Genomic DNA, 14435 nt, shown 5'->3' on the forward strand with positions numbered 1-14435 from the left:
GGGTATTGGCCTATAATTTTCTCTTTGTAGTGTCCTTTGTGGTTTTGGAATTAGGATAATGCTGGCCTTGTAAAATGAATTTTGGAGCATTCCCTCCTTTGGAATTTTATGAAATAGTTTGGAAGTAGAGGTATTATTTCTTCTTGGAATGTTGGGTAAAATTCACCAATGAAGCCAGCCATTCCAGGGCTTGCTTTTGTTGGGAGTTTTTTGATTACTGCTTCAATTTCACTAGGTGCAATCTGTCTATTCAGGTTCTCTGAATCTTCCTGTTTTAGTTTTGGAAGATTGCATGTTTCTAGGAATTTATCCATTTTGTCCAGGTTGTCCAATTTGTTGACATGTAATTCAAAATATTATCATATCATCCTTTGTATTTCTTTGGTGTCAGTTGATTTCTGGATTCAGAGCACTGTGGTCAGAGAAGATGTTTGATATGATTTGAATCTTCTTAAATTTATTGAGAGCTGTTTTGTGTCCAACCCTGTGTTCTATCCTAGAAAACATTTCATGTGCACTTGAAAAGTATGTATATTCTGCTGCTTTGCAATGAGATACTCTGAAGATATCAATTAAATCCACTTGATCTAATGTTTTGTTTAGGCCACTGTCTCCTTGTTGATTTTCTGCCTGAAAGACCTATCCATTGAAGTCAATGGAGTGTAAAAATCCCCAACTATGGTTGTGTTTCTGTTGATCTCTCCTTTTATGTCCATAAAGATTTGCTTCACATCGTTTAGGTGCTCCTATGTTAAGTGCATAAATGTTTACTAGGGTTATATCCTCTTGTTGGATTGTTCCCTTTATCATTATGTAGTGTCCTCCTTTGTCTCTTACTACAGCCTTGGTTTTAAAGTCTCTTTTATCAGATGTAAGTACTGACAAAAGTGGAGTAAGTACTACTCCAGCCTTTTTTTTCCATTTGCATGAAATATCTTTCCAATTCTTTGCTTTTAGTCTGTGTGTATCTTTTGATCTCTTGGAGGCAGCCACTCAACTATATATATGGGTCTTGTTTACTTATCCACTCAACTACCCTGTGTCTTGGTGAGAGATATAAGCCATTTACATTTAAGATAATTATTGATAGATTTGTATGTAGTGCCATTTTATTGTTAGACTGTTTTCGTCTGGGTTGGTTGGTTGGTTTGTTTTCTTTCTCTTCTTATTCTCAAAGCAAGCCATTTAACATTTGTTGCTGTACTGGTTTGGTGTCAACAAAGTCCTTTAGCTTTTTCTTATCTGGGAAGCTCCTTATTTCTCCTTTGATTTTAAATGATAGCCTTGCTGGGTAAAGTAGCCTTGGTTGTGGGTCCTTGCTTTTCATCACCTTGAATATTTCACTCCACTCTCTTCTGGCCTGAAATGTTTCTGATGAATAATCAGATGACAGTCTAATAGGTGCTTCCCTGTAGGTATCACCTGCTTTTCTCTTGGCTTTTATGATTCTCTGCTTATCTTTAAGCTTTGTCATTTTAATTATGATGTGTCTTAGGGTAGGCCTGTTTGAATCCAACTTGTTTGGGACACTCTGAGTTTCCTGGACTTGCGCAACTTTTTCCTTCACCAAATTAGGGGAATTTGGGGTCATTATTTCTTAAAATAGGTTCTTGATCCCTTGCTCAGTCTCTTCTCCTTCTGGTATTTCCATGATTCAAAAGTTATTCTTCATGTTGTCCAAGGTGTTTCTTAAACTCTCCTCATTTTTTAAAATTCTTTTGTCTTTTTGCTGCTCTTTCTGGGTGTTTTTTTCTACCTTGTCTTCCAAATCACTGATTTGATCCTGTTTCATCTAACCTACTGTTTATTCCTTGCACTGTATTATTTCTTTCAGATATTGCATTTTTTTTATTTATGACTACTCCTTTTTTATGGTTTCTATGGCTTTTTTCATGCTGTTGAGTATTATAATCATTACTCTAAACTCTCTATCAGATAAATTGCTTACCTCCATTTCATCTAGTTCTTCTGGAAAATTCTCTTGTTCTTTCATTTGGGGTCTGTTTCTTTGTCTTCCCATTTTGGCTGCTTCTTAATTTCTGCTTTAGATGTTAAAGTAAGGAGCTATTAGTTAAGCTGATCAGCGGTTAATCCAATCAATCTGTGATCAAAAGTCAGGTTTAATTACTACAAGGTGGGGCTATTGCTTCTCCTCAGACTGTTACTATTTAGAGAAGAGTGCTGTGCCTGAGAGAGATGGCTTCTGCAGTGTGGGAAATGACTAAGCACATGGATTCTGGTAGCTCTTGCTACAGTTTTCTCCCCAGAGACACAACCCCAGACTCTCCTCAGGCATCTCTAGTCCACTCTGCCCTCCTTTTGCCAACGCCCTCTGTAAGTGGCTGCAAAGGAAATTTTCTGCATTGGCCGTTTAAGAGGCCCTCTGTATCTCCAGCCATCTCTCCCTGGCAGATAGAAACCCTGCTGCTTTTCATGGCTGGATGTTATCTGTATTCTTTTTTAGCTCTGGTGCTGTAGGCTGGGGAGCCCAGCTTGTAGTTTAGACTCCGTGCTTCTCAGGAGGAACTCCCAGCCACTGAAATATCCCTCCAGCACTAGAGCTGCTGCCCATGAGAGTCCAGCCTGCGCTCTCACGTCTCCTCCACACTCCTTACCAGTCACATTGTGGTGAAGTGTTTTCAGGTGTCTATCTGTGGTTTTAAGGCTTCTCTCCAGCTAGTGTTCAGTTGGTTATTCAGGATGCTTTCTCTACAGTTTATTTGTACCAAGTTGATCCTGGGAGGAAGTTAGTGTAGCTTCCACTTACTCCTCCGCCATCTTGGATCTCCCCCCACCCCCACCCCCCAAAAAAATAAAAAGCCTCAGCATTTTATTCTTTTGGTTGCACTTTGTTTTTTCTATTTCTTGTCTGAAATCTCATTGTTGGTATATTGGAAAGCAGTGGATTTTTGTACATTGATTTTGTGTCCTGCAACCTTACTGTATTTGTTTACTTGCTTCTAATAGTTTTTTGGTGGAGTCTTTAGACTTTTCCATATAGAAAATCATGTCATCTGCAGAAAAATGACATTTTACTTCTTCCTTCTCAGTTTGAATGCCTTTTATTTCTTTCTCTTGGCTGATTGCTCTGGCTAGGACTTCTATTACTGTGTTAAATTAGAGCGATGACAGTGGACATCCTTTTCTTTTTCCTGGTCTTAGAGAAAAAGCTTCCTGTGTTTCACCATTGAGTATATTCGCTGAGCATTTGTCATGTATGGCCTTTATTATGTTCAGGTTATTTCCTTCTATATCCATTTTATTGAGTGTTTTAATTATAAATGGATGTTGTTTCTTATCAAATGCTTTTTCTCATCTATTGATAAGATCCTATGATCTTTATCCTTTGTTTTGTTAATGTGGTACATTACACTGATCAATTTGTGTGTGTTGAACCACCCTTGTTCCCCTGAAATGTACTCCACTTGATCGTGATGTATTGTTTTTTAAAATGTATTGTTGTATTCTATTTGCTGTAGTATTTTGTTTAGGATTTTTGCATCTGTATTCATCAGATACTGGTCTGTAAGAGTTTTTATTTTTAAATGGTATCCTTGCCAGGTTTGGTATCAGGGTTATGTTGTCCTAATAAAATGTGTTAGGAAGTACTGCCCCTTCTTCAATTTGTTGGAAGGGTTTGACAAGAATAGGTTTCAAATTTTCTTTGTATGTCTGGTAGAATTCAGTAGTGAAGCAATATGGTCCTGGACTTCTATTTTTTGGAATGTTTTAATGGTTTCCATTTTTTCACAGTTTATTGGTCTATATAGATTTTTCTTCATGATTCAGTCAAGGGAGGTTACATATGTCTAGGGACTTATTCATTTCTCCTAGGTTATTGAATTTTGTGGCATATAGTCTCATAGTATTCTAGTATGATCCTTTGTATATGTATTTGTGATGTCTGTGGTAACTTCTCTTTCATTTATGATTTTGTTTATCTGAGTCTTTTCTCTTTTTTCCTTAGTAAGTCTAGGCAGGGGGTTCTCAATTTCACTAATCTTTTCAAAGAACTAGCTCTTTGTTGTATTAATTTTTTGAATAGTCTTTTTGTTTATTTCATTCAAATTTGCTCTAATTTTTATTATTTCATTTCTTCTGCTGACTTTGGGTTGCTTTTGTTCTACTTTCTCTAGTTCTTTAAGATGTGATGTTAGGTTATTTACTTGATATTTCTCTTGTTTTTGTGATGTAAGTGTGCGATTATATAAACTTTTCTTATTACAGCTTTTGCTGCATCACAGAAGTGTTAATATCTTGTATTGTCATTCTCACTTGTCTCTGTATACCTTTTTTCAATTAAAAAAAATGCTTACCCAAGTATATATTTATTGATTTTGAGAGAGAAAGAGAAAGAGAGAGCGAGAGAGAGAGACACATCTATTGGCCTCTTCTCTTATGTAATCCAACTGGGAATCAGAACCACAGTTGAGGTATGTCCCCTGGCCAGAATCAAACCTCCAACCTTTTGGTGTATGGGACAATATTCCAACCAACCAAGGCACCCAGCAAGGCTGTCTCTGTATATCTTTTATTTCTTTGTTGACCCAGTCATTTTTTAGTAGTATGTTGTTTAATCTCCACATATTTATCGTTTTTTTTACTTTTCATTTTGCAGGTGATATCTAATATCAATGCATGTGGTCAGAGGATATGCTTGGTATAATTTTACTCTTCTTGACTTTGTTGAGGCAAGTCTGTTACCCAATATATGGTCTGTTCTTGAATGTTTCGTGTGCATTGAAGAAGGATGTATAATCTGATGTTCTGGGTTGAAAGACTATAAATGTCAATTATGATTATTTGGTCTGTGTCATTTTAGGCTGATATTTCTTTGTTGATTTCCTGTTTGGCTGATCTGTCTAGAGCTGTCAATAGAGTATTAAGGTCCCCCAACTACGATTGCATTGTTGCCTGGCTCTCCCTTTAGTTCTGCTGGTAGTTGCTTTAAATATTTCGGTGCTCCCTGATTGGGTGCATATATCTTAAAGAAATGTTATGTCTTGATGTAGCATGCTCTGTATCATAAAATGTCCATCTTTGTTTCTTAATACTTTTTTATTTTGAAATCTAGTTTTTTCAGATATAAGTATGGCTACACCTGGTTTTCTGGGGATGTTATTTGTTTGGAGAGTCATTATCCATCCTTTCACTTTGAATCTACCTTTGCTTTGCAGGCAACATAGGTTAGGTTTTGTTTTTTTTATCCTATCTGCTACTATGTGCCTCTTTATTGGTGAATTCAGTCTACTTACATCTTCCTAGATGTAATTATTGATCTATGAGGATATTCTGTAGCCATTTTGTTTTTCGTTTTCAGGTAATTCTCTGCCTCCATTGGTTCTTTTCCTTTGATATGTCTGAGTATTGTTTTTGTTTGGTGGTATTCCACATTTCCTTCCTTTGTTTTCTCTTTTTCTACACTATGTGTCTCAGTTTTAGTTTTTTTTCTATGTGATTACCATTAGATTTATGAAAAAGAAAGTTTCATATATACAGTGGACCTTTTCCCCTCCCCTTCTCTGTTTTTGTTGTCACAAATTATCCCTCTTTATGCTCTAAGTTTGTTGGTGATCTTACTAATAAATTTGTGCCTTTATTTTTTGTTTCACATGGAATAACCTCCTGAACTATTTCCTGCCATAGAGGTCTTCTGGTGATGAATTCCCTCAGCTTCTGTATGTCTGGAAAAGTCTTTATTTCTTCTTCACATTGAAAAGATAATTTTTGCTGGATGTATTATTCTTGGCTGGTAATTTCTCTCAGTAGTTTGAATATTTGATTCTACTCTCTTCTGGCTTGTAGAGTTTTTTGCTGAGAAGTCTGATGATAACCTAATGGGCTTTCATTTATAGGTTAGTTTCTTCATTTCTCTGAGAACTCTTTTTTTTTTCCATTAATTTTTGACAATTCTAACAAAATGTGCCTTGGAGAAGGCCTTTAAAAAATTATTTATTTTTAGAGAGAGGGGAAGGAAGGAACAACTAGAGGGAGAGAAATATCAGTTACCTCTTGTACATGCCCTGACTGGGGACCAAATCTGCAATTCAGGCATGTACACCCTGACCAGGAATTGAAATGGCGATGTTTCACTTTACGGAATGAGCCACAATGGGTAGGGCAGAGAAGGCCTCTTTGATTGAGGTAACTAGGTGTTTTCTTTTCTTCTTGGATTCAAGGAGCTAGCTTCACAGGTTTAGGAAGTTCACATCCACTATTTGTTTGAACACGTTCTGTGTTCTCATCTCCCTCTTTTCTCCCTCTGCTGTGCCTGTTATTCTTATTACTTTTTCTTATGGAGTCAGATAGTTCTCATAGAGCTCATTTTTTCTTTCTTTAAAGCTGAGGTCTCTCTTCTTTCCTCAGCATCGTTTCTTGACATTTTTTGATTTCTTTCCTTAATATTCCTGATCATTTTATCTAGTTGGTTTGCTCTGTTTCCTATGCTTACTGGTTCATTCTTGATGTCTCTTATTGGCTTTTTCATAACCAGAATTTTTTTTTTAAAGTTTCAATCTATTTGAAGTACTTGTTTTATTCATTAAGTTTTTTTCTGAGCTTGCTAAATTGCATGTGTGTATTTTCTCACATCTCATTATTTTTAGAACTACAATTTTGACTTCTCTGTCATTTATGTCACTTTTTTTCATGTCTTAGGGTTCATTTTTGGAGATTTTTTAATTTTTTTCTAGCTGCCTCAGTACCTTGGTTATTCATGGTATTTGTTGGATTCATTCTTTGTCTAGGCATCAATGTGTGAGTGGCACTTCTCTAGCAAATTAATAAGGAGAGGTCTTTCTATTCTTTTCCAGTAGGGAGTGCTGAATCACAAGTTTTGTTTTTTTGTATTTTTTGTTTTTGGGGTTTTTTTTTAGCTCTGAAGTCCATTGTGGATGCCATCTCTAGGTGCCCTCAATGTAGCCACAGTGCCAGGGGTTGGGAGGGCCGAGGGAATCCACCAGCTTCTTTTTTTCTTCTGCCTTCCTGGCAATGGCAACTTTGGTATTCTGTGGGTCCCAGTTAGCTCCAGCCCCAGGACCTGTCACAGAGTAACCCCTTTGCCCAGGAAGAAATACAATTTTGTAATACTAGTTCTCGGGCTTGCAGATAACGTACTCTGCAGACCAACACCAGGGCAAAGGGAGGCATGCTCTTGGAGGCTAAGGGGAGGCTGCCAGGCTCAGCGGTTCTGTTTCTCTGCCTGGAACATGGACCACCTGTCAACTGTGGCGACACCCCTCTACTGTGTCATTACCCAGATTTCTCCACTCAGCAACAGCTCATTCTGCTCACTCTTGCAGGAGTATCCACCTAGCCTTTTTGCTCCTCCTGGCTGAGGGGAGTGTCAGCCACACCTGGATTCCTCACCTTTGGGAGTTTTAAGCTTGCAGGGCTGTGTCCCTAGCTCATATCACCCACTTTCCCTTTTTGCCTCCTCTTTTTGCTCCATTTGCCCACCTTTAGCTGTTTCAATGCACAGATCTCTTGGGAGTACTTCTGCATTGAACAGGGAATCCTTTGTTGAGTTATAGCTGTTCAAATTTTTGAAACCTCAAAGGGAGATACCAGGAGGATCTCTCACACCACAATTCCTCTGACATCACTTTGTAGCTAGGTTTTTGATTTGTGATTCAATGTCATTACTAGTAATTGGTAAATTCACATTTTTTATTTCTTCATGACTCAGTCTTGGTAGTTTTATGTTTCTAGGAATTTTTCCTTTTCTTCTATGTTATCCAAGTTTTAGGCACATAATTTTTCATAGTATTTTCTGATGATTTTTGTATTTCTGTGGTGTCTGTGGTAACATCTCCTCTTTTAAGTTCTGACTCTGTTTGAGTCCTCCCTTTATTTCTTAGTGAGTCTAGCTAAAGTTTAGATTGTTTTTTGTATCTTTTTAAAAGCGTTGGTGGTATAGTGGTGAGCATAGCTGCCTTTCAAATAGTTATTAATTTCATTGATTGTTTCCTATTGACTTTTTAGTTTGTATTTTATTTTGTTTCTCACTCTGATCTTTGTTATTTCCTTCATTCTACTAACTTTGGGCTTCATTTGTACTTCTTTTTCTAGTTTCTTGAGGTGTAAAGTTAGTATTTTTATTTGCAATAGCACCTATGTCTTAAGGTAGGCAGTTATTGCAATAATCTTCTCTCTTAATGCTGCTCCTGCTTCAGCCTTTAAGTTTGATATATAGTGAATATTCATTTGTCTCATATTGTTTGATTTCTCTTTTGATACCTTCTTTGATCCACTGGTTGTTCAGTAGCAAGTTGTTTATTCTTTACATATTTGTAAGTGTTTCAGTTTTCTCCTTGTAATTAATTTTTAGTTTTATACCATTGTGGTTGAAAAAGATGCTTGATATGATTGCAATCTTCTTTAATTTATTAAGACTTGTTTTGTGACTTAACATATGACCTATCATGGAGAATGTTCCATGTGCTCTTGTGAAGAATGTATATTCTGTTGCTTTTGGATGACCAGATCATCTGGTCTGATGTGTCCTTTAAGATCAGTGTTTTCTATTGATTTTCTGTATGGATGATCTATCCATTGATGATAGTTGTTTGTTAAAGTCCCCTACCATTATTGTGATACTGTCATTCTCCCTTTAGGTTTGTTAACGTTTTGTTTATATATTTAATTGTTTTTATGTTGGGTGTACAAATATTTGCAAATATTGTATCTTCTTATTGGACTGAACCCTTATTATTATGTAATGATCATGTTTGTCCTTTTAAAATGTTTGTCTTAAGAAGATTTTATTTATTTATTTTTATAAAGAGGGGAGGGGAGGGAGAAAGAGAAGGAGAGAAGCATCAGTTTGCCAGAGACACATTGATCAGTTGCCTCTTGCACGTCCCCCAGCTGGGCACCTGACCTGCAACCCAGGCATGTGCTCTGACTGGGATTCAAATTGGCGACCTTTTGATTCACAGGTCAGCACTCATTCTACTGAGCCACACCAGCCAGGGCAGTTGATTTACACGTTAAGTAATTACTGATAGGTGTATATTTATTGCCATTTTGTTGTTTTATGGTGGCTTTTTAATTTTTTTAAATTTTACTGTTTATGCTGTTACAGTTGTCCCACTTTTTCCCCTTTCACCCCGCCTCCACCCAGCCTGCCCCCACTTCCATAACCATATCCCCTCACCATTGCCCATGTCCATGAGTCCTTCATGTATGTTCTTTGACTAATTCCTTCACCTTCTTTCAGTCAACACCACCCCCCCTCCCCTCCACCCTCCCTGCAACTTACACCTGTCAGCCTGTTCGATCATTCTGTGCTTGTGGTTCTATTTTGCTCATTAGTTTATTTTGTTCATTAGTTTCCTCTTACAAGTAAGATCATGTGGTGTTTGTCTTTCACCAACTGGCTTATTTTACTTACTATTATAAGTCTCCAGTCCCATTCATGCTGTCACAAAAGGTAGGAATTCCTTCTTTCTTCTATGTAATATTTGATTGTGTAAATGTACACTCATTGTCATTTCTATAAACCAATAATAAACTATCAGAGAAACTAAGAGAAAAATCCCATTTACTATTGCAACAACAACAACAACAACAAAATAAAGGTTTTTTTTTATCACAATTTACATCTTTTTATTTTGTATATCCCATAACAAGTTGTATTAGACAGATTCTGCAGTGCAGTCACTGTCTAGGTGTGGAATGCTAGCTTATTGACTTTTAAACTGAAAGTCTCATGTAGATTTGTTTTAAAAGAGACCCAGGAATAAATTTAACCAAGGAGGTAAAAGACCTGTATTTGGAAAACTATAGGACACTGAAGAAAGAAATTGAGGAAGATACAAGTAAGTGGAAGCATGTGCCATGTTCATGTATTGGAAGAATTAACATCATTAAAATGTCCATACTACTCAAGCAATCTATAGATTCAATGCAGTTCCTCTTAAGATACCAATGGCATATTTTATAGATCTAGAACAAATATACCAAAATTGTATATCGAATCAAAAAAGACCCCAGATATCCTCGGCAGTTTTGAGAAAGAAGAACAAAGTTGGAGGGATCACAGTACCTGAGGTAAAACTATTCTACAAGGCCAGTGTAATCAAAACAGTATGGTACTGGCATAAGACTGGACACATGGGTCAATGGAACAGAACTGAGAGCCCCCAAATAAACCCATGTCCTTATGGTCAATTAATATTTAGCAAAGGAGGAAAGAGCATATTGTACAATGGAGTAAAGATAGTCTCTTCAGTAAATGGTGTTGGGAGAGCGGGACTGGGACATGCTAAAAAATGAACCTAGACCACCATTTTACACCGTACACCAGAATAAACTCAAAATGGATAAAAGACTTAAGTATAAATCATGATACCTTAAAAATCCTAGAAGAAAACATCAGCAGTAAAATTTCAGGTATCTCCTGTAGGAATATTGCCAATATGTTTTCTTGTGGTTTTGTAATTCACTGTTCCTTCCTTTCTTTCTTGTTCTCTCCTTTTGTGATTTTTCATGATTTTCTGGGTGTTATGCTTAGATTCCTTTTTCATTTGTATATCTGCTAAAGGTTTTTACTCTGTGGTTATCATGTGGGTTACATAAAATATATTTATAATCATCTATTTTAAATTGTAACCTATGTTTGACCTTTACAATGAATGCACTGTAAAGCTCCATGTTTTTACATCCTCACCCTTCATTTTATGTTTTGATGTCACAATTTACATCTTTTTATTTTGTATATCCCATAACAAATTGTATTAGACAGATTCTGCAGTGCAGTCACTGTCTAGGTGTGGAATGCTAGCTTATTGACTTTTAAACTGAAAGTCTCATGTAGATTTGTTTTAAAAGAGACAAGTTTCTTGTGAGCCTCTACTTTTGACCAAAAAAAATTATGCTAATAAGACAAATTTACAACTAGTACATAAAACCACAAAGCCAATAAAATCTGTAACCCAAAAACATTCAAACTAATGTCATTAGTTGACATGGACTAATGATATTTTGTTCAAAGTAAATTTCTGCTATGAATGAGAACATGTCATTCATAAAAAAAGTTTGTCTTTTTGTGGTAAATCATACATAACATAAAACTTACCAGGAACTTATTTGAAGTATACAGTTTAGTGGCATTAACTGCTTTCACACTATCAAGCAGCCATCATCACTATCCTCGTCTAGAACCTTTTCATTGCCACAAAATGAAAGTCTGTAGCCATTAAACATTAATTCCACATTCTCCCCTTTTCCAGTCATAGGCTCTTTTTTACTTTGAGTTTTGCATCTCTATCCTTTAATATGACTTAGTTTTCTTATCACTTTGCTCTATTAGAAATACCTTAACATTTTCATTCATAGTTTGCTGTGATATTATTTGCTATTCACTTAGAAGGAACTTAACATTTGTATATGAAGATTGCTTCTCTATTTTTGCATCAATATTCTGTATTTAAAGTAATTTTTATTAAAGTGATAAATTTTTATTAGATTTTAATTTTATTAAAGTAATAAAGTTAAGTAATTTTTTATTACTTTTTATTAAAGTGATTAATGATGGCCAATACAAAAGAGCATGTGGTAGTCTCAGAATATTCTTATTTTAATATTTCAAGTTAACATGAAAACAACATTTAAAAAATTACTATAGATTTTGTACAAATGGTTGATCTCTAGTGTGAAGAATACAGAGTTGGAGGACCCAAGATATAAAATTAGAATTAGGATAATCATGCCTCAGAGTTGAAGGAAGGTGTCTCTTAAGATGGTTACTAAAAGTCAACATTGTATGAGGGCAATATAGTGTGACAAAAAGTAAAATGCCATTCCATGTGAATATTAGCTGAAATTTTACCATTTTTCAAGGAAAATAGAATTACATGTTTTCAATTAAGAATATTTGCGGTGTTAAGTATGCTGTTTCTTATTTTTTTGGAATTTTTTTACCCCCTGTATTCTCAGATTTCCTGAGAATCCCTTTCTTAACATAAAATGCTCTCTGATATTTTACTTGTTTTGGAAGTTAAAGCTTGCTAATTTCTTTTGTTTTTAATTTCATGACGTCTTTTAAAATAATTTGAGATGTCTTCTTATATCACACATTTAGGTTGGAACATTTTAAACATTCCTACCTAAATGGACATTTTAATTCTGTAAAATATTCCATGATAATACTTTTATAGTTACTTTGAATATATAGACATAGGGTAGGATAATTTGGTTAAATTTGTTTTATTGTTGTGATTAAAGGCTGCAGTATCAGTAAGCCATATTGGTTTTGAGTTGGTTTTAATGGAAAAAGAGTCAGAAGGACAAAATGGGAATGGTTTGAAGAAATTTGTAGATATTAGATGGTTTCTTTTTTAATCCTCACCTGAGGACATGCTTATTGATTTTAGAGAGAGGGGAAAGGACAGAGAGAGGAAGTGAAAGAATCATCAGTCTGTTGCCTCTCGTACTCCCCAACCAGGGACTGAATCTGCAACCTAGGTATTTGCCCTGACCAGGGATTGAACCTGTGACCTTTTGCTTTATGGGACAATGCTCCAGCCAGCTTAGCTACGCTGTCCAGGGCTTAGATGGCTTCATGGAGTAATTATTTCCAATATTTGCTTTTTAGAAAATCATGTCAAGAAATACACCAATCCAATTCTGAAGAATGGAAATCTTCAGAAGATCTGAGGAGCAATCTGGGACATTTAGAATCAGAACTTCTCTTTCTAAGCATGCTTACTGACATCAATATAAGCAATTACTCCAAGAAGACAGAGAACCTAACAAGCACTGAGATGACAGAAAAGAGTAAGTGTTCATTTTAATCTAGAAGTGGTGTTGAAGCTTACCTTGTTATGCATAGGAAATTGGGTGGCATAGAGTGGAATTAAAATTCTGCAAGGTAACTATTGGAATGTGTGGTTGTGGTAAGCCTTGTTTTGTAGGGTGTCTTGATCATCACAATATACCGGTTACTCTTTTAAAAGCTGCCTGAGGCAGATATTAAGGAGACAATGTTTTATTAAGTAACTTAATAGTCAAGTAGGAGAGAGGAGTGATTGTAATATAACAGTACCATTAATTTGTAGATCTTAGGAATTTGTCCACCACTGACATGAGAGATACCTCATATACAGTACTGTACTGCTATTGAACATAGCCTGTGGCCAAGGTAAATGCTTCAGCAGCTGGACCATTTACCCAAGGAGGGTTTCTGGTCTCAATAACTAAGTTTTATCGCCAGGGATCTGTGATGCATTAACAGGAAAGAGAAAGGTAATTCAGCTGTGCAATTAGATATCAGGAGCTTTAGCAGAAGTACCATTCCCTAAAGAAGGAATCACTTTTGGAAATGCTTTCTGACTCCCACTGAAGTGACCCCCAGTGTGGTTATCTCATCTCAGTGGAAGTTTGAGCTACATACAGAAATGGTGGTATTTAGACATTTCAGGTACTTGAAAAAAAAAAACGAGTTGAAATGCAGAGAGAATGGAGAGTGAGGTTAGGCCAGGTAGACTTTTATTAGTACAAAAGTCTCAGTCTTCCTCTTTTGAGCCCCAAGTTCAACCTGATCTGGTGAAGTACTTGGTTCTGCCAATTCAGATTGCCTTTGTGGTATTCTGCTCTATAAATTGGTTTGATTCTGAGCTTTCCCCATTGTTGGCTTAGGTTTCAGTTTTCCTGGGTCTGCCAGTCAGTTCTACTTTTCCATGTGATATCTAGCTCATCCATATGCTTTTCAACTTTCAAAATTAGGTTGCTTTCATCTTTCTCCTTCTTTTTATCCTTGTAGAATTGTGCCCTTCTAAAAATACCTTTATTAGTAAATCTAAATGTTGATAAAGTCAGAATAGTAGTTATTTGGCAGGGGTGGGTAGAGTATAGCCTGGGAAAGGGCATGAGGCAACTTCACTAGGTACTTTAAAATTTCTGTATCTTGATCTACTGAGGTGGTTACATGAGAAATATTTATACTTTATCGTAATCTTTTGTATAATTGAGAACTAAAAAGTACAAGTTGATTTAATTCTATTTTACAAAAGTAATCAATTTGGTGTGCAGTACTCTAGATATTTTCAATGCCAACACTAAAATATATTTCACACATATACCCACATGAATATTAGAGATATTCACATAAAATTAATTTATGGATATTTGAAGGAAACTGTTATTTGCAAATAAAATATTTGTTTTTCTGATAGGTATAAAGAAAGTTATACAGAGACACAAATTATCAGGAAACTGCCACATGATTACATTTCAAGTTGAATTTCAGATTCTGGAAGTCCAGGTAAAATAAAGAATATGTTGTGATAACAAAGATTCTGTTGCTTTGAAATAAAAAATCCCCACCCCCATCCCCTGCCCCCAGCAATGGCTGAGCTGAGGAGGAGTTCATGAACCAGGATCTCCTTGTAGCATATTTGTGCAAAGCGATACCATTGCATAACATTTTCAAA

At 35.9% G+C, this 14435-nt stretch overlaps 1 protein-coding gene across 1 annotated transcript in view; it reads left to right on the forward strand.

The window, feature by feature from the left end:
- Positions 1–14435, forward strand: part of CENPP (centromere protein P) — a 329764-nt gene that overhangs the window by 8773 nt on the left and 306556 nt on the right. Inside the window, exons 2-3 of the mRNA XM_054588017.1 lie at positions 12599–12780; positions 14178–14266. Coding sequence (XP_054443992.1) covers positions 12599–12780; positions 14178–14266 — 271 coding nt within the window. The remainder of the gene's footprint in view (positions 1–12598; positions 12781–14177; positions 14267–14435) is intronic.

Source organism: Pteronotus mesoamericanus, unplaced genomic scaffold (genome assembly GCF_021234165.1).
Source record: "Pteronotus mesoamericanus isolate MK-2021 breed Mesoamerican mustached bat unplaced genomic scaffold, CSHL_Meso_final scaffold_125, whole genome shotgun sequence".
Classification (NCBI taxonomy): Eukaryota; Metazoa; Chordata; class Mammalia; order Chiroptera; family Mormoopidae; genus Pteronotus; species Pteronotus mesoamericanus.